The sequence below is a fragment of the Lates calcarifer genome, linkage group LG9 (genome assembly GCF_001640805.2).
Source record: "Lates calcarifer isolate ASB-BC8 linkage group LG9, TLL_Latcal_v3, whole genome shotgun sequence".
Lineage (NCBI taxonomy): Eukaryota > Metazoa > Chordata > Actinopteri > Centropomidae > Lates > Lates calcarifer.
The window spans coordinates 18,558,526-18,579,345 of NC_066841.1; the positions used below are offsets into that span (position 1 = coordinate 18,558,526).

Genomic DNA, 20,820 nt, shown 5'->3' on the forward strand with positions numbered 1-20,820 from the left:
ACAGGAATAAAATACAATAACCTGAAAGAGCTCATTTAACATTATGAGAACTTTTATTTTTGATACATTTCGCTCATTTAAGTTTATTTTTAAATGCAGGACATAATGGACTTAAAGGAGTAGTTTTATGCCGTGGTATTGCTGCTTTTACTTGAGTAAAGCGTCTTCCCCACCTCTGCCTCTGGGTCCAGGCCTGAAGATATCATCAATGTGTTGACACCTACAGACATTTGCTGGTTTAGCCTCTCCTGCACGGAACCACACAAATCATTCTGGAAACATTTGACCGTACAATAGTAAGAAAGTAGTCATCATTACCTTATTATGCATTCACCATTTAGGTCAACAAAAATCTCTTCCAGTAGCTGGAGTGTAGCAGTATAAATATATATCCTGTGGGTCATCAAGGAGCATCTCCGCACAAAACACTCAATCCCCAATTACTAATTTAGGCAGATCAGAGTTGTCAAAGTCAATTGACCAAACTGACAAATTATCAGAGGGCCAAAGGTATTTTGCTTAATTTTGATATCTTTTAGCTGAAAATACAGTACAGTATGATCCCATATTTAAAAGCCTAAAACAAGATAAAAATCCAGTGGCTGTGAACCTTACATGATAGTTAGCATTAGCTGTATACAAACATGGTAGTTGTATAAAGATATAAGTGCACTTTTAGGTGTTCATTAATATACAGTATTTGTCAACAACTATAACTTAGGGACATATGCAATATTATTACAACTGTGTTTTACTGTGTTGTCATTAATTATCTGTTACATAGCCTGTAACTGTTGTATAGACCTTGTGCTGAGAAAGCACAAATTTCAGCTCACTTCATACCATTTTATTCTCATGCTTCTTCTTTTCAGATCAAATCCAAAGGACACTGAAGTGTACTACATGACATTCCTGTTGTGTTGATTATCAGACAAGAAGCAAATGAAGTCAGAGATTGTTTCAGGTCTCTATCAGCTGCATAACTGTCATTTTTATCATCCATTAATTAAGCTCAAATTAGTACGTTAAACCATAGCATCCTATCTTCATATTGTTTTGCTGCATTGTTTTGTTTATCTGATTTTTCTGACTCAATCACATTGACAGGGTACTGCTGCTAAGGTGCTGCACAGACTTTGTGTATGAGTGTTCCTGTAGCTTGTGTTATTTTGTGTGACCAGCAGGTAAAATTGTGAGAGGCATCCCACAATGACTGTGCTCCATTTTCGACCCTTCAACCTCACATTGCCCATGATCAGCTTCCTCTTTCCCAAACAATCTGAAAATTGTAGTGATAATTACGAGCAAATTGGGACCTCCCCAGTGCTACTGAGGAAAATGGCCATGGTTTACATAACAACACAACCTGTTCTGGTTTGAATGAGGGAATGTATTAATTCCTATGAAAGCTACACTGGTTCTGGCCAGTAGAAAGACACAAACAGTGAGAGATTTGTGACAGAAAATGGAAGATAAAAGCCTTATTTGCTCAAACATCACAGTTGGCTTCATGGCAGATGAAGTCGGTGTTGGTTGCAGTTTGTGAGCTTGGCTCATTTGCTGCTGGTGTGAAAAAAATGCCTTTAAGTGATGTGAAACACCAGTCAGCCAATTGCTACCAAAGCTGTCTATTATTTCACATCACTATGTGTTTTTTCTGTTTAAATTTAGCTTTTAAATGAGAATGTAGAGCTCGAGTGCAGTAGAAAGAGTCTGAAAAACTAAGTGGACCTTTGAGCATAGATTATTTTGTTACATATACTGTTCCTGAAAGTGAAGAACGAACTTTGATCCTCATATTGTTCCATTTATTAATCCAGTGTCAGTTTCCCTCTCATTTTTATCAGCTCAGGTTTTAATGAAGGCGACATCAGTGACACAGTATTTGCTCTTGAAGCTACATTTCTCCAAAGAAGTCACTGCATTTTAGTCATAATAGCAGTAAAAGTGCAGACTCAGGAGCAGACTTTTAAGCAGTGATACAAAAAAAAACTAAAATGAATTCTTACTTTCAGGTGATGTAGATTTTATCCAAATGGCTCATTGTTTAAAAAGTCATTAAACAACACATGTGGACTCAAACAGTCAGAGGGGTCAAGTAGGATGGAATCGCAAATGTGACATCTGGTCTGGTGGTCCTAGGGAGTTGGATGGTTCTTGAGGAAAACTGGCATTCCACTTTCTGGAGCAACAACTTGGGAAGCAGTAAGCAGCTTAATGTAACAGAAATGTAGACACCAATACACAAGGTAAATCTAAACTAGAAAATCATGCTTTCTGATGGTGGCACTGGATATATGCTGCTGACATACAAAGGTCCATTGAAAATCTAAAGAAAACAAGTTTGACAGAGTGGGCCATGTTTAAAGTTCACATTGATTAATTTATATAAATCCTTACAAAGAAAAAAAAGTAAAATCAGCTGAAGGTCCAAACTCTTTTAGACTTGTGTCAACCTTATAATGCTCTTGTTTCTCCTCATCATCTGAAAAAAGTAGAATCTCAGCAATCAATCCTTCGACGAGCTGTAAGTTTGCGATTCCTTGTGTAATGAAATTCAACTCAGAGTGGGAATGCAAAAAGTGTCTCAGGTTTGTTTGAATATACAACCATCAGATCTGCTTCAACAAATTTTTTTGCTGAGACGAATGTAAAGTAAGACTACTAATATTAAATTAGGCAGCTGGAAATGACCGTGAATCATTCCCATGGGAAACTGTATCCATGCTTTAGATTTGACCTATTATTTGTTAGCCCTTGCTCTTACAGTGGTTAAAGTACAGTGGTCATATTTGCTGATTCTGAACATGTACAGCGCATTTTAAACAAATCCAGTATCTGCTTTAATCTGAAGTTTCTGTGACTGTTGGCTCCACATGTCGTCTTTACAGTCTGTTTAGTTTACACAATTTCTTTCTCTTTTAACCCATTATTAATGTTTTAAAGATGAGTAATGCACCTTCTCATTGATAACATATTATATTTGGGGAAAAAAAGAATAAAGTAGTAGATAAAGTATAAACCTTTAATCAATATCAGATGTATGCTACAGATGCATACATTATGAGTTCACAGTGTCTGCATGTATTTATAATCAAGAAGAAGCAATTAGGGGCGGGGAAGCACAGGGATAAAGATTTTTGTAGTCTAGCGACAGATGTGAAATAATATTACATAAATGTAATAATTTGTTTCACTATCACCCAGGTTAATTATTTTGTGGAAATGGGTAACCTATTTCTCATTGGGTAATTTGTCACACACTGACGAGGTAGCCAATCAGTGACCCTGCTGTTGGTGGGATCATTCTCCCAGAATGCTGTGCAGCAAGTGTGTCAGCTGAAAATGTGAGAGCGAGCCAATGTTTACCTCCTATTTATTCCACACAAATAAATGAAATCAGTCAATAAACCATCCAAGGGTGAATATGGCTCTCTCTGTCCTGGATTATGAATGAGAGCTCATTAATTTTCCTGTGTGTGTGTACATGTATGTATGTGTGTGTGAGAGAGAGAGAAAGAGAGAGAGAGAGAGAGAATTTTTGTGTGTTTGTATGCATGCCTCCACGTGTTTACAGATGTGTATGAGAGGAGGATGCCTGAAAGAAATTATGTGAATTTATCTTTGTGAATATGCATTAGGTTACTGTATTAGAAATCAAAACAGTTACTTGCAGAGGTCTTCATTCTTATGATTATCTTAACAAAATCAAAATAATGGTTTGACGCTTTGGGAAATGCACTTATATGCTTTCAGCACTGCCCTCATATCTGTCTGTTTGCCAGTTAGCTCAGCTTGACATAAGGACAGGAGACTGTCTCCGTCCAAAGATAAAATCCATCTAAAAGCACCTCAAAAGCTCATTAGATAGCATGTATATCTCATTTGTTTAATGCATGAAATTCCCTCTTTCTGTTTGCATTCTTACTCGGCAGCTCAACAACAGTGTTTGGAAAACAGAGAGGGAATTTATCACCAAAAGACTCTTAACTAACTCAGCTAACTCAGACTGTTAAAACCTCATATTCATTTTCATGTATATATGGCCATGTGAGCATTGTTTTGACAGACTTAAAAAGGTGACTCTGTCCTTTCAGTAACAGCTAACAGTTATCATTTGTAATGTGAACATGATCTGAACACAGGAGCTGATATTATTCTACCTGTATGAATACAGCCAGATGTCATCAAAGCTATCACCGCCTGGCCTGAACATGTTTATGTTTGAGTTTATGTTTCCAGTGTCTCTCTTTTATTCAACCACAATGAGAAAAAGAGAAATTGATCTTTGAAGTCAGTCTGGGCCACACATCCCATTATTATTGATGGATAAAATCAAATCCCTTGGGTTTTTGGGGTAGAGGTATGTTGGTGGCTTCACATCCACGTTATGAATCCAAATTCATGAGAACTTTAATTTTATTTGACAGGCAGAGTCTAGGAGTGTCTTGGTGATTGTTATTCCAGATGGCGGCGAGAAAATCCCATTTGAAGGTTTTATTAATTTTCGTTAAAATGGACGAGGTTCAGCCGATGCTGTCTTTGCCTTCTCACTGACGAGGCTGACTGACATCTCGCTGCTCCCTCCATTTGTCATTGTTTGAAAAGGTCTTAATTGTATTACATGCAAATGAAGAGATTTGATTTTTGCCCATTATCTATTCATAAGAGAAAATGAACAGAACATTAGTGGGTCACCAAATGAGGGAGGGAGGAGGGAGGAGGAGGGAAGAGGGAGGGAGGGTTGAGAGACAGACACTGTTGATCAGTTAGACAGAGAGGAGGAAGATACAGAGTAAAAGAGAATTGGCAGCTTTACATTACTGAGCTGTAATGGCTTCTAACTTTTGGGATTGTACAAAAACAATCCTTCCATCCCCACGTCTAAACTGTGTGAGTGTCCATAAGTGTGTATGTAATAGGTCAAGGCTGATAATTAACCTATGATGACTGAAACACAGCAATTACAGTCATACTCATGTGACAAATCAAAGTGACAGAAGCTTGAATACACCCAGACATCCTCCGTGGTCAGCTTTAGACCATCATCCCTAGGATTATGTGCCATATATATTCTAATCAGATACATACCCTCCCAGTTTTAATTGGGTCTTGTGTCATAAGTAGCACCATACAATTTTAAAGGATCAGTTAAAAGATCTAAAATCTAAAAAAGTCTTCTATGGACAGCTTTCATTGGAACTACTTTCTATGAAGGAAATAGTCATGAAAGAAAGACAGAGAGAAATAGCCATTCACCTCCACTGTATTGGCACACTTCTCAGAGACAGGTATCTCAAAACCTATCTAAAAAAAATCTGCATGACTAAATACCACTGATTTATTATGGAGGTAGAGAGAAATTAACCTCTTGAAGAACAACATGTGAAACTTTTTCTAATATCAATTGAGCATCAATGAGTCTCGAAATTTCACTAGGCCTACCAACAGAAAACCAACAATCAAGCAATTGTTCCCACTTAATGCTGAGATTAGCCTGGTGTGCAATAGTGAGAACTGAATTTGTCTCATAAACTTTTATTTATTCTTTGCAAAATCACTCCCCTTACTTTGCATGTGAACAATCATGTATGCGTTCTGACATTTGAACCACTGTTGTGTCTAACCCTGCTCTGATGGCAGCTTTGTTGACTTACCTTTCAAGAGTGTTCATTCATAAAAGGCTCCTATGACATGAATACATGTCAATACCCATTTAATCTGGGTAGCTCAGATTATTGAAGTGTCATAGCTTCAGCTGAACTTTGGAATGCATTTTTGTACAAAACAATGGATTTCATCCCCCATCTCCAGAAACGGTACACTTTTGCACTGGGTGACGTGTCCCTTCACTATGAAGACACTCTACTGTGGTTTATTTTCATTCTAATTACATAAACTGTCCTGCTACCATAAATACTTGCATATACACCAAATATGTATTAATCCACAGTTGAAAATAGTGCCCCCGAAAATACACCATTTATTTCAATTTGAATACAGTGCACAGCAGAATTCAGTTCTATTATAATTCAATGATATTTGCAACCTGGTTTTAAAGTTTTACATCTGCAAAAGTCTTGTCATGGGATTATATAATACTGTATCTTCAACCACTGCATTTCATTCATTCTATAACATTATGGATTATGGAATGAATGAAATGTGATTGAATGAATAATGATATTCTTGACTTACAAAAACTAATAAGTCATATTTTTGTAAAGGTGCATAAATTAAGGACAAACCATGTATGCCATTAGCTGTGGCCTCATGAAGGTGCTACCATACATGTTGTGGTCTGAGTGCAGCTCTCATGTGGAGGCAGAGGCCCAGTAGGTAAAGCAGAACACAGTGAAAGCCTGATGAAGAGGGACAGTGAAGTGTGTTGGTCAGGAATGAGCCTCTCTCTTCTACAAGACCCCTCTGAACAGCAAGCGAGGGAGCCCGTTATTGAATACTGTTGTTGGCCCATTGTTAAATTACAGCTTAATTCCTTTTCCATCATCATAACCATTTGTTTTCCTTACAGGCTGGAGATAGGGGGACGAGTTCAGGCACTATAGCACAGGAAGAGGGAGCAGGCAGACTTTTCTTTTTGCTCTGACTCTCTGTTGGTCTTTAGTGCTGTGAGTGTTTTGGTGGCCATGGCATCATGACTTCACCTCTTAGCTGATTCCTGCCATTGGTCATATTTGACACCTCGTCTACTCCAGACTGAGGCCACTGCACTCGAACCACTTACTTTTTTCCCCATTTCTTCCTGTTACCTACCCCTCTGTTCTCGCCTGCTTTTTTTATAATCTTTCACCAGCTTTTCTCTCATCATCTTCTAACAGCATGTTATTGAAATATTAATTTTCCTAACTCATTTCTTGGCACCATCTTAGCAGTGTAGCTCTAGGGATAGTTGGTTGTAAATCCTATTTACTGGATTGCTGGATTCATGGTCTCCAGAGGATGAATCATACTAACTTTGGTTATCCTCTGACTTTTCCTCTAGTGATACCACAAGGGTAACATGTTTGTCTTTTTAGTGAATGTTAAATATCGGATGAATTTCAGTGTAATTTGATAAAGATATCTATGGTGCTCAGAGGATAAATCCTGACTTTGGTGATCGATTGACTTTATTTTCATCTAGTGCTGCCAGAAGGTCAAAACTTTCACTTATTCTTTGAAAAAATGATGGGTTGGCACAATTTTTTTTGCAGGCATAGATTTTTAGTACCCAGTGTATCCTCATGACTTTGGTGATTACATTTTTGGTTTTTAGTGAAATATCTTGTCAGCTACTCGTTGCCACTTCACATTCCTTCACATTTTAAAATAATCATATACTGACCAAAACACTTCTCCTGAGTCTATGTATTTGACCCATTCATTCAGATATCTGACAGATAGTTAAACAAACAGAGCATCACCTATCCTCACATCTAAAACCCATTCCCTCCACCTAAACCAATCCTTCTCTCTAACCCTCCTCCTTTCTCTAGCTGCCCTTGAGCTTTTCTATTACCACATGGAAAGCACCTCGCAGCCCCTGACAAGCGCGGCGGATCGACACTAAATCAGAAATCAGTGCCAGCCGCAGATCTGAGCCACCATGAAGGTCACAGGCCCTACACTGCGTGTCGTCTCAATCGGGGGAGCAGGAGTAGACACAGCCAGGGTGATGTGTGACTGTGTGTCTGGTGTGTGTGTATCTGTGTGTTAACAGGGGAGACACCAAGAGGAGGAGAATGCAGAGTGGAGGATGTGGAGGGAGAGCAGGTCAACACTGACACAAAAATCATGAGAAGGAAGTGATAAGAGGAAGGAAGGAAGACTGCAGGCAACAAATCATGTAATCATGTAATCAAAGAAATTATTTGACTTTGTCTTTTTAGAATTATACTAATAATTTAGATAAATATAAGAGGAAACAACTGGCAAGAATATTTGGTTATGCCTGGTTACTGGACGTTTGAACCAGCTCTGATCTCATGGGATTGTTACACACTGCCATCTAGTTGTAAAAAGGAGAATGACACCACTTTAAACACCATACACAGCTGACTCAAAAAAATGTGTTTTGCACAGTGTTACTTCACTTTTAGGTTTGAGTGTCACTGTGCACAGTGATGTATGTGTAGAATTTGTTTCATTCATCTGTTGACGGGGCAAAGTTCTCTGTGTTCACCTTAAATCTCAGTTTAATACACAGATGTAAGATGATTTTGTAGAAGCCAACCATGGTCCAATAAGAAACCTACACAAGTGTGATGTAGAAATGTCAAAACTACAGGGCACATAGACTGAGAATGGACTTTTCAGTGAAGTAGGAAACATCTTGCATCCATTGGTAAACATTATTTGCATGCATGCCAGACCGAGCATTTTTCTCCCCTCCTGGACTACTTTTTATTCAGCTGGGCAGGTAAAAACTTGTGTGGGTTATGATCATTTTTTGTACCAACAAAAAGTGAGGCAATAGTAGAATAAAACTGTCATCTCTCTCCTCTGAGGAGCAACACTGAGACTGCAGCAGTGACTAATAAGTGATGACCATGACATTTTTTTTTCCCTTATAAATGATTATTCTATATTAGCTCTGTGATAAAAGGCTTCCATATGAGTGAAGAGTTTAACATTTAATGTAATAATATCCAAAAGACTTTGTAGTAAAAAAAATATTTGTTAAATTGAATTAAAAACTGGCCTGCTATAATGACAATTGGTGGCTTCTATAGACTCTGATTACTGTTTTCACTCAAAACTGGCAACACTATTTGCATGTTCATAGATAATGGATTTTTCATTAAGGGGGAATGAGTAGATGTAATTTCAAGAATTCAATTAAAGTTTTTAGTGGTGGAAAGTAACTAAGTACATCCTCTCCAATAATATTAGTTAACAGTAATAATAGTTTTTCCATCTCTTGCTACTTTATGTTTCTACTCCACTACATTCATTTTACAGCTATAGTTACCATACAAATTAAGATTTTACATACAGAACGTAAGACAAGCTTAAAATATGATCCGACTGTCATAAAATGAACTACAAAACAAAATATCAATCAGAATTTTAATAATAATTTTATAATAGTGAGGATTAAATTATGACAATACAAATAGCTTCTTTATTAAATGTATTGTGTGACTGTGCTTGTTTTTAAATTTTTTTTACGGGGTCAGAGTGCTGTTTTTATTTGTGTGTTCATTTTGCGGCAAACAATAGAGAATATTATGGCAAAAATATATAAAAATCATGTACACCATTGCATCAGTTATGACCAGCTTGATAATGTAGTACGTAATTTATATCATTATGATTTTCTGCACAACTTAACGTGTAGGTGTATCTGTCACTACATTTGTCCTTTTACTTAAGAAAGATTTTGACTGCGGAACTTTTACTTAAAAGATACTTTTTCACTATTGCATTGGTACTTTTGTTAGGCAAATCCTCTGTATACTCTTTTATATGGAAAAATTATTATTTATTATTTAAATTTCAGAGTGTTTTTTAATATCTTAAAATATGTATAAAGAGTGATATTTAAGGAAATTATAATAAATAGCATGTACCAATACTATCATAAGACTAAACAGTGAGGCACAGCTGCTGTTACTTTCACTTCCCACAATTCAAACAGTATGAACCTTGTCCTACAGAAGCTTCCGTAGTTGAAGTCACATGAATTGTTTGTTGTGGTCGTAGGTGAAATCCACTCTGTATATCACATAGCGTACATGTTACAATATTAACCTTACATTTGTCGGCTGTGGTGATATCATTCTGGCGTTTCGTGTCGAAGCGTCGACGCCAGGGCGATAAACAGGACGTTATTCCATCAAGTGAAAGCTAATGACTGGTAAGACGATACAGACGGTTGTAGCGTTAGCTTGTTTATTTTCCAGAGCAGAGTATTGTGTTCAGCTGTGTGTTTGGTACTTATACAGAGAAATGTTTGTTCAAACCGGCTTTATTCTGCGCCTTCAGTTAACGTCAGCTGGTAAAAAAAAATAAAAAATAAAAAATCCAAGCCATGCTTCGGTGGATACTCGGTGGTCGGGAAGCCCAAAGCTCCGTGGAGGTGAGATATAACGTTACTTCATTACAAATACAGTCATGTCGGTTAGCTGTATTCATATTTACTTAAGGACTATGCTGAAGTACAGTTGTGAGGTACTTTTACTTTAGCTGAGTATTTTCATTTCCTTTTCATTTTAATCCTCCACTCCACAACATGTTAGAAGCTCATGATGGAGGATGATGATTTTTAGGGGTCACAAAGCTAAGCATTTTCAGCAAACCAGTAGTTCTAAACTACTAACTACCCAGATAGTTTCATTTAAGTGAATATTGAAGGCTCAGCAAGGTAAAACGATTCAATACCTACTATTGCACTAGAAATCAAAGATTAGAGAAATGTCCAAAACCTGAAAACAAACTTGTCTATCAGAAATTAGTTTTTTCTTACTTTCCTCTCTCATCAATCACCTCATGACCCTCTCAGATTTAACTTGTGACCTTTTGGAGGGGCCAAACCCTATGCTGGGAACCACCGGACCAGTTAACTCAGTATAAAGTAGTTTAATCGAGCCCCACCTGGAGCAGCCACAGCAGTAAAATGCTGCTTGTGCATTGTTGCATCATCACGAAGCTTATTTTAAGTACTTTATGTAAAGTTGGAATGGTTAAATGGTAAATGGGAAAGGAGCGAAGAAATAACAAATTCTGTGTCTTAAATCACTCTGAAGTCCACTCATTGGCTGCTCCTTACATAATAGACAGACAAGTTTACTCAGAATTGAGCAGTAAATTGAGATTTCAGACATTTATTATCATCACTTTGTGTGTTTATCATCTCTTTCAGCTGAGTCATATGCAGCAGCAATTTTTTGCCAGATTTTCCGGCCTAATCATTACACATTTATGCATTATAACGAATGTATAAGTTGATTAATTGATTGAGAGAAACAAAGGCAGCTATTTTGATGATGATGAAATGAATAATTGTTTTTGGTTTTTGGACTGTTGGTTGAACAAAAAAAGACATTTAATGACATTATCTTGTGCTTTAGGGAGGTTGGGATGGGCATTTGTTGACAGTTGTTTGACCTGTCATAGGATAAATTATTAATCAATTAATTGAGAAAATAATTCATCGATGAACTTGTGACAACTTGGGATGACATCCCCCCAAATTTTGACCTTAAAAGTAACTATATCTGTCAGATTATTGTAATGTAGTAAAAAGTACTATATATTCCAGTGAAATGTAGTCAAGTAGAAATATGAAGGAAATACTTGAGTAAAGTACAAATCCCTTACACTTACTGAAGTAAATGTACTGAGATACTTTTCACCATGGTCTGTCCCTGCTCTTCTTTCTCCAGCCTTCCGCTGTCTGCCTCTGCATCTCAGTCTGTTTGTCTCACTACTTTCCCTCCTATGTCTGCAGAAAAGCCCTGTGTTGTGCATTGGCGAGGAACAGCCCAAAAACTGGTTCACTGAGCTGCAGGTGCTGAAAGGACATTTTGACATTGTTCGATTTCTGGTGCAGATTGATGACTTCAGGTAAGCAGACCACAACCCCCCTCCCCGCTCGCTTTTTTCTCTTTCTCCCTAACCTCTCTCCTCTCTACCCTTGGCTGGCCTCTATCCCCCTGTGATTGACAGGAGATCCTCACCTACAGCAAACTTACAGAGCATGACAAGAGCCCAATCATCACCACTATGTGATTGTGTGTGCGCAGTACAGTATAACCAAAGCCTTTTAACGTTGTCCATACACACATGCACGCACACATATAAGGGTTTTGCACCTGCTCTCTTCTCTGTGCTGCTTTGTGGAAGCATGCTGCACACTGGCATGGTACAGTGGGTCTGCATAAGTGGTCAGATTGGGATTTATAACAGAACTAACTGTGTGTGTGTATGTGTGTGTGTCAGGAGGTGGGGGTTGCTTCACGCCTGGTCTCCTCCAGTAATAACCCCCTCCTCTGGGTCTCGTCCTCTTTGCACACAGGTCCACAGTTGGGGGCAAAGGCCAGAAAATTCTCTCTGAATTGCTTTTGAAGTCCGAAAATGTATCCTCGACAGTTCCTCTCTTCTCATTTTATCTCTCTTTTTTATCCGCTGATCCTGTCTGTTGATTTTTGGAACAGGTAGTGTGGATGGTTGAGGGTCAGAGGGCAAGCGAAGGTGTTAAGCCCCAGGACAGATGTTTTTTAAGAATTCTCGGGTGGAGATAGGACCTACGGGAAATGATTCCTCACATAAATAGAGACGGTCTCGCAGTGTTTGACTAGTCAACCTGCTAAAGATGAGACCTGCCGACTGCACATCTCCACTGAGGTATTCGTGTCACAACTCATACCTTTCATCTTATCTCTTCCAGATGTGCCTCAGCAGGAGATGATGGCCTTGTTTTGGTGTGGAATATTGAGGTAATATGTTGCCAGTTCATTATTTTTGTACTTTGTGAAGTTTCACCCGACACAGTGGCACTAATTTCTAATGTTTTTTGTCTCACTGTTAGACTGGCGAAAGGCTGCAGGAGCTGAGGGGCCATTCCCAGCAAATAACAGCCATAACCACCTTAACCTGTAATAATGGACTCATGTCGCACACGTCCCTCATCACTGCCTCCTCAGACAGAAGTCTCAGTGTATCCTCATACCAAAAGAAAGAGCAAGCACCCCTACATTTAAAGGATAACTTCTCTAACTACTGAATCTGGGCCTCATTTCCCCATGTTTTTGGGAGTAAATGTAAATCTTTGGAATCTATGCATTATTGACCAAGAACAGTGTAACCAGCCACTTCATGCAGCTGCTATAATGTAATCCTCTGGGCTATTGTCCACCTCAAAGTAGGTCCACTAAAGTGCCAGGATTCCTATAGAGATGGACCTTTTTATTGAACAGTAAGATCCTTTTTGTTTAACCAGAAACATTGCCATATATCTCAACCAGGTACTCTCTGACAAAAACCATTATTTTACCCTGCACAACATGGAAACTGCTGGAATATGCTATATTAATTGGTTAGTTTGTATGTGCCATTGTGTATTGCTTTTATTACTTCTTCCACCTGAAGAAAGTCACACAATAACATGAACTAATTGAGGTAAAATCACTATTTTGGTCGATGGAGTCTGGAAGTCTGGAATTTTTCTGGTTAATAAAAAGAATCCATCCATCCATTTTCTTCTGCTCCCTCCAGCGAGTTCTGGGTCTACCCCGTGGTCTCCTCTTAGTTGGACGTGCCCAGAAAACCTCAAAAGAAGGTGCCCAGAAGGCATCCTAACCAGATGGCTGATTAAACCTGAACTGGTTCCTTCTGGCATGAAGGAGCAGCAGCAGCTATACTCCCTGTTAATCATTTACACCCAAAAACATGTGAAAATAAATCCCAGCTTCAAAAATACCAGAATAATCCATTAAAGACACACTCAAGTCATCCATATGTAATTGTTGTGTTTGTAATTCAAACTTGATTCTCCTTAATCTTATTTGTCAGCTGTGGGACCCTGACACAGGCAACAGGGTTCAGACCATTTCAGATCTTCAGTCTTCTGTAAAGGTAACTTATGAACCACGGTCAAGCCCCTTTAAGAGATGCACCTCATCACATAAATGTTATTGCAGTTTTCCATGTTGACTTCTTGTCTGAATAAGCCACCAGAGACACATCAAGTCACAATGGCAGTTATATTAGGACAGACTTGGTGACATTTCTGTACCACTTCCAACACGACACAGGTCTGAACTTAACACTGTCAGCAGAATCACATGGTAAATGCACAAACAAGGGAATTGAACATTTGTCTTGTTATGCCTTATGAAGATGACTGTTATAAATGCATCATTTAATTATCATCCCTTATGCACCCACACACAAAAAGTATGTTAAATAAACTACAAAATACAGTGAATAGTCCAGTACTAAGTTGTGGAGGAGGTTTCTTCTCTGATCACATCAGTCTATAAAAAAACATTTTTCCACTGATGAAATTCTTAATACCCAACAAAAGGCTTTATGTACAACACATGCACAATAAGAATAAAAGAGACTCCCAGTTGAACTTCTTGTCATTCTATGCAGAACAGCACAATGAATTATAAAAGACACTATAAACATCATACAACATAACGTCCCTCAGAACAGCAAGAAACACTGCAAACTCAAGCTTCTTAAATGACCATGGAGTTGAATTATCACACATTCTGTCCCAACAGAAATGAGACACTGAGTTCCACAAAGGTTGCATCTATTGCAGGACTATTGGACTGTTTTAATGATATTGTGTTCACTGTCTGCATTTCACCATTCGATATGTTTCATTGATCCTCTACTGTTTCTGTAATCTAACATGTCATAACAAAGGATATGTTGATATACATCACCACCAGATTTATTATTATTTATTATTTATTTATCCTCACTGTCCTTAATTTTCAGTATAACAGCAGCAAGAAGATTATTAGTGGTTAACCTTAATTTACATTATTAAAGTGTATATTTAGTTCAGCGTTCTCTGAATTACTGCTGTAGTTGTACTGTATCACCTTCTTGTATATTCATGGCATCAAACCACTGCTACTCTTGAGAAGATGGCTAATTGGTGCATCTGTCACCTCTAGGTTAATTATATTTGGTTTCTTTTCTCCACTGATGTTCTGTGTGTCTGTGTACATGTATGTCCAAATTAAAAATAGCCCGTCTTTATTTTGTGTGCTCACCCTGCTGTGTCTTTCAGTGTTTGCTGGTGCTGGAGCGACTGTGTGTGTGGCTCTCTGGCGGGGAAGAACTGTGTGTGTGGAACAAAGACTTTCAGCTGCAGTGTCACAGACAGAACCACAGTGACACTGGTAAGGAGAAACAAAGGGAAAAATAACTGTCGCAAAACACCTCTCATTTGTCAGTTGTTGCACCAACTGCGTTCACCCCTGACACCGCTGTTTGCTCCACAAACTGATTAATGTTGTCATCATGTTTGCAGGAATAACTGCGTTGATAGAGCTGCCCAAGAACTGCATAGCAGCTGCTATGGATAAAGAAATAAGTAAGAGATGGATTTTGATGATCTCCTCTGACAAAGATGTTCTACAATAACAGTATATCTTAGAAGGAAACTGCATGGCTTAAATGAATCTGTATTTCTTGGTCTTTGCAGTGATTTACAGGCTTACAGTTTCTACTGATTCTTCTATGTCAGTGGCTGAAATCCGCTGTCTCTCAGACCACCAGGACCAGATTCGAGCTCTTATCAATGTCAATGGTCAGTCTCTTTGAGGACACTCTGAAACATCCTGAAAATCAAAGTGACTGTATTTGACTTTTGACATGGAACAGAATGATGTGTGCTTTGCATAAACTAAATTCTTGCCATGTCCTCCTCAGACGGGCTCTTTGCGAGCGGTTCCCATGCAGGCGAGTTGATCTTATGGGATGCGATTGATTGGACCATTTTGGCCTACGAGCACATCCTGTGGGAGGAGTCACAAACCAGTGCGCAGGCTGAAATACGGATGGGGGCTCCCAAACCCAGTGAGATGTCCATTCAGCATTTGACCACGAATGGAACGGTAAAGGAGACAGTATGAGTGGATGGAACTTTTTGTATCATGCTGTGTTGTTGTTGTGATTTAAAAGATAACATAATGTTTGTGTGTGTTGTAGCTCATCCTGGCAGCTGTGGGCAGCGGTCTGTATGTGTACAGCATTCTGACCAAAACAGTGGTGGCCTACAGGAAGGTTGCCCATGACTCCAATGTTTTACACACCATGTTGCTATCTGACAGGTAAATACAGTTATGCAGTAGTTCTACATTAGATGAATATACACTAGCTTTATTTCTCTACCAGCTGTGGCCACGGCAACCAAAGACAGATTTTTTCCCTTTTATTAGAATATTTTACATCCCAAAGATGCAACATCATTTAGTAATTTGCAAGAACTAAAAGCAAATATTAGAAGAAAGTCTAAAATGAAATGCTTTTTTTTTTCTTCTTTCCTTTTCTGTGATCATCATGCAGCATCTCCAATTTATCTTCCCCCTGAATGGGAACTGCTGGTCTAAACTGAACAGTGCAACAAGCGCACTCGCCTTTCATGAACATCAGTGTGTCACTACGCTGTACTTTCATGGAAGTTTTTCTGAATCTTAAAGTCCTGATCATGTTTGTATCCCTGCAGTGAAACACAAAGCAAACAAATAACATAACAAACATTGATTGATTGATCAATTAATTGATATTGGTATATATGAGCGTCTTGCATCAAATGGTGTCCAGCTTGTCTAGGCTTAGAAGACACTACAACAACAACAACTAAGACGATCACATGGTAAATCATAATCTACGGTTCCTTCATGTCAAAAAAGAACATTTCCTAAGAGTTAGTTTCCAATTAGAACGATTTTCTGTAAATCTCATTAAAATGTTGTCATTAAAAAGCCAACTCAACATGTTAAGCTCAAACAACCATAACAAATCAGGACTTGTGAAGTTGTATTGTTAACGTATATCTGTGTCCTAATTGAACCAGTACTTTGGAATAGAGCAGCTTCTGATTATTGTTCAACCAGCTGATAGACTAAACTGTGTGTGACACTGTCTCTGTTTTAGCGAGTTGATGTCCTGCTCTGAAGATGGCAGCGTGAGGATGTGGGAGATCCAAGACCTGCCTTTGCCTGCTGAGCCTGCCTCTGCAGGTGACACACACACACACACACGTCAAACACAAACAGACAATTTCAGTTCTGACCTCATATGGTATACTGATAGGATGGTAAGTTTGCACAAACATGCAGACATCAAGTAGAAGGCTATTGTCCCAATTCCTCCTGTGGAATTGTCATCTTAAGAAAACTGGATTGCATTCCCAGTGATAGATCACATAAGTATGAATCAGAAAGTTCAAACACAGAGGAAAAATTGCCCCCACTCAACTCATGTGTGTGTGTTTACAGTTGAGAGTTTTGATGTGTGGGTGGTGTGGTGGTGCACTAATGCAGTCCAGATGTGGTGCTGTGTTTATCAAAGGAAAGTGTACTCTACTGACACTTAGAGGGGCTTGAGTGGGGTGGTCTAAAGTTGAGTGTTTGTCTGTGTGGTCATACCGTCTTTGATGGTCTAGTTGTCTGCAGTCTGTCCAGAGTTGTGGTGACTCTGAATAGATCTAGGCTGGAGAGTACTGTCAGGCTGTGTCGTTTACTAATTATCACTGAAGGCCAATTATTTGTCTGTTGTTTGCTTTATGTCTCTCTGGGAAACCAGAAATCAATCACTTGCATCTCCTGTGGTCTTTAAAGGAAGAATTTGGTGTTTTCCAGTCTGGTGTATTTCCTATAAATGTGCCCATTTTGACACAGGGTTATACTAGCTTCACAAAACAATAATGTAGTGTGAAAGGAAATGCTTATAGGAAGGGGAAGCTTAAAGTGGTTATTGTCAGTATTTTTATTACAGCAGTGTATCACATGACAATGTGAAAGTGGTCGCTCGTAGTGAGAAAGGCTTCAGCTTCATGGCGTTACAGCTCTGGTTGACTTTCTGCTCAGTAATAATAGTGGTTGTTTATACAGTATTAGTGTAGTATATTAGTGTACTAGTGTGTGAACTGTATGTACAAGGTCAGTTGTGATGTTGGTGTTCTTTGTTATTCATTATTCTGAGAGGGGTTCTTTCCATCCATCAACCTAGGGTTCTTTGGCATGTGGAATTTTGGCCGGTCAAACAAACAGACTGGTCCACCGTCAAAGAAGGTCATGGATGTCCCCAACATCAGGACGTTGGAGTTGACAGGCGATCTGATCGGACACTCGGGGGCGGTGCAGGTAAGATTTCATGATGTTCAAACATACTGTATGTTCTGCTTACAGTAGTGCTTTAATAATCCCTCTTGGCTCTCTGTCAGATGTTTGTGAGCTTCAAGGAGAACGGTCTGGTCACATGCTCGACGGACCACCTGCTGATTCTGTGGAAGAACGGGGAGAGACAGTCGCACCTCCGCAGCCTGGCACTTTTCCAAAAACTGGAGGAGAATGGAGGACTCTGATCTTTAACCTATGTGTCACTGCCTTATAAAAGAGAGGTGGGTTGTTGTTGGTCGATGTTGGTCGCAAATAATTTGAATATAGTGCAATGATTGTTGTTTGCATTGAATGATAATGTAATTGTTGACTGCCTTTTGAAAACAAGTGTTTAACTTAAATTTGAAAAACTCAGTAAATACCTCATGTCAGAAACAGACAAATTGTAATATTTTTATCTTTGGCCTTGTGTGTGTAAGTGCTCTGATGTCCCTATTAGGGATTATATGCTATATATTCAGGGCCCACTTTGTTAGGTACACCTGTACAATCTATTACAATTCAATGCAACAGTCTGCCATAAATTCCACTCTAACAAAGTTTATAATATTAGGTTTTTGTTGACATTTTTGGCAATGTATCAGTTAAATTCATATGTTGAAGTCATAGCTAAAGGTAGTGTTGTAGTGGATTACATTATACTGACATATTTAGAGGTGTCTCTAACTCTTGCTCCTCCCTATTTACATACGTATATGAGGACATAGACAGAATATTAGAAACACCCCTCAACATAATGCATTCCAGTGCATCACCACCACTTAATGACCACAGTGTTACAACATATCATTGCATTAACACCTCTATGACAGTGTCAAAAAAAGTAAACATTTGAAGCACTATAAGCTGTATGGCAATATGGCAGTTGCATTTGGTTGCATTTGAGTGTACCTAATAAATTGGTCACAGCTGTCTAAACAACTGCAGCCCTCAGTCCACATTTTGGTGCCTCTTCATTTTTGGTATATAATCGTGTTTCACTGCTCTCTTTGAAGAGATCTGTCCCCAGTGAACCTGGCTCTGTCCAAAGGTAAAAACCACCATGTCAACGCTCACTTTAAGTACTGCACATACTCCCCATAAAAACCCTACCTTGTCTTTTTTACAATTTGGTTTTTGTAGGTATTACACAAACAAGATAGATCTTTAGAGGTGCTGGTAGGTTGCTTTTGTTACCTTCAGACAGAGCCAGAGTAGCTGTTTACCCAATTTGCAGTCTTATTGTCAGACAGCACCGAACATCTGTACAATTTTCTTACCTAACTCTTGGTGAGTTAGGTAAAGCAAAGGAAAGCAAATAAGCGCATTTTCCCAAAATATCAAAAACATTGCTGCTGCCATTCGTATAACAAGTTATATATTTAAAGAATGCTTTAATTGTCTCTCACAATACATTTTTGTGTTTGACAGGAACATCAAAATAAGACATCATAATCCAGAGAGAGCAAAATACATTAAATCTTTCAAACAAACATGGTAGATTGACTTTGACAGAAAGCTTTTTGTCACTACTATGCATGAGGCAGTAAAATCATTCAAACACACATTACAGTTCTCATGGCCAATAATGATGATTTTTCTTCTTTCAAAAATAATTTGTACCGTATATAACATTATCACTTTCTAATTATTGTCCTGTTTTGTTAATTATACAAAACAACACAGAATTGGCACGTTGTCGCAGCCACGGCCATCAGTGTCAGAGATGAAAGAGAGGAAATAGAAATCACTGTAAGTGATGAAGGCTTATCATTACATAACAAGCAGTTATACAATCTGGTTCTGCCTCAGTACACTCAAAGCGAGGCGTTAAGCGACTGGCTGTCATCTGATCTAATTTACATCATCTCATTCCAGTCATTGCTGCTCACAGAAAAGGCATGTTTGTCTGACATGTAAGTCTGAAATATTTAAATTGTCTTTGTGAATAGAAATCTAGCAAAAATATCTTCTCATGATCAGTGATAGCAGTCATGAAACATTCAGAGGTGGAGCCACATTTCAAGTCACTGTAAAAAAAAAATTAAATCTTGTTTTAGAGATTTTGGAAATCACCCCTGCAACATATAACAGCCAAAACAAAAGTTACATATGCAAATGTTTGTAAAATGCAAAGCAAAAAATGATATATTGACTGAATATTTACAAGAACAGCAGTTACATCAGGTAGTTTACAGTGTATTGCAACAATAGCAGACCTAGACAGTGAGACAAGATTAAGGCGTTGATTAAGACCTTGATCATCAATAAAATACATCATAGTGAATACATTGAACACGGATGTGACCAGTTCTGTCTCTTTAAAAGTGAACTGAAACCATAGCTGACAAAACAATTATGAAATTCACATTTGAGCCAACTACACCTGATTCAGTTTGTGTCTTACTGCTTTAAAAACCTTCAGTTGTACAAAAGAAATGATAAAACATCAGGACCATCGTGAGAGAACTATTAACACTGACTCATCATGTCAACTCAAAACTGTAGCACAGACCATAATGCAACATGTCCAAAGTCATATTTTCTCTTAAATATCTGAAACATGTATGGCTTGTTTTGTGTTTTTTTTTCTTTAGAGGAGGAAGTATTTCAACCAAAGAAATACTTGTTTCTGTAAAGATGACCAAAGAATAAGGCACCTGTAAAGAGCTCTCTGTGCCTTTGGTTAATACTGTAATGTGCGTTGGATTAACAAACACATATGCATCCCACTTCACTCATAACCATCATTCAAATATAGCAACAACTGGTAATGTATAGTAACAAAATTACACAATTTCACCAAAGCAGCTTGGGTTATAGGTATTTGCAAATCCAATTTTCTTAATTTATAAACTGATTTCAAATGGTTCTGTGTGGCAGTCGTGCTTTTCATTACGGTTACACCTTTGTGTGGTCAACATTTAAAACTTAAGTGCTCTAAAAATACAGGAATTAATTAAATGTC

The 20,820-nt window shown here is 38.3% G+C and overlaps 2 protein-coding genes across 2 annotated transcripts in view; one reads left to right on the forward strand and one right to left on the reverse strand.

Annotated features, from left to right (window-relative positions):
- LOC108873800 (3-hydroxy-3-methylglutaryl-coenzyme A reductase) overlaps window positions 1-20,820 on the reverse strand; it is a 336,264-nt gene that overhangs the window by 80,182 nt on the left and 235,262 nt on the right. The window lies entirely within an intron of this gene.
- wdr41 (WD repeat domain 41) lies at window positions 9,653-20,721 on the forward strand. The gene is made up of 14 exons (XM_018694309.2): window positions 9,653-9,859; window positions 9,988-10,081; window positions 11,453-11,568; window positions 12,392-12,440; window positions 12,533-12,661; window positions 13,516-13,578; window positions 14,756-14,867; window positions 14,999-15,061; window positions 15,173-15,277; window positions 15,400-15,584; window positions 15,679-15,800; window positions 16,627-16,712; window positions 17,704-17,837; window positions 17,918-20,721. The coding sequence occupies exons 2-14, from the start codon at window positions 10,034-10,036 to the stop codon at window positions 18,056-18,058; spliced, it is 1,353 nt and encodes a 450-aa protein (XP_018549825.1). The 5' UTR covers window positions 9,653-9,859; window positions 9,988-10,033; the 3' UTR covers window positions 18,059-20,721.

What these genes read in the sequence shown, in the direction of transcription:
- wdr41 (XM_018694309.2), top strand. Translation starts at nt 10,034, where the DNA reads ATGCTTCGGTGGATACTCGGTGGTCGGGAAGCCCAAAGCTCCGTGGAG. An exon ending in AGCTCTTATCAATGTCAATG is followed by an intron (nt 15,278 to 15,399) that starts GTCAGTCTCTTT and finishes TGTCCTCCTCAG; the next exon opens with ACGGGCTCTTTGCGAGCGGT. An exon ending in TGCTGAGCCTGCCTCTGCAG is followed by an intron (nt 16,713 to 17,703) that starts GTGACACACACA and finishes CCATCAACCTAG; the next exon opens with GGTTCTTTGGCATGTGGAAT.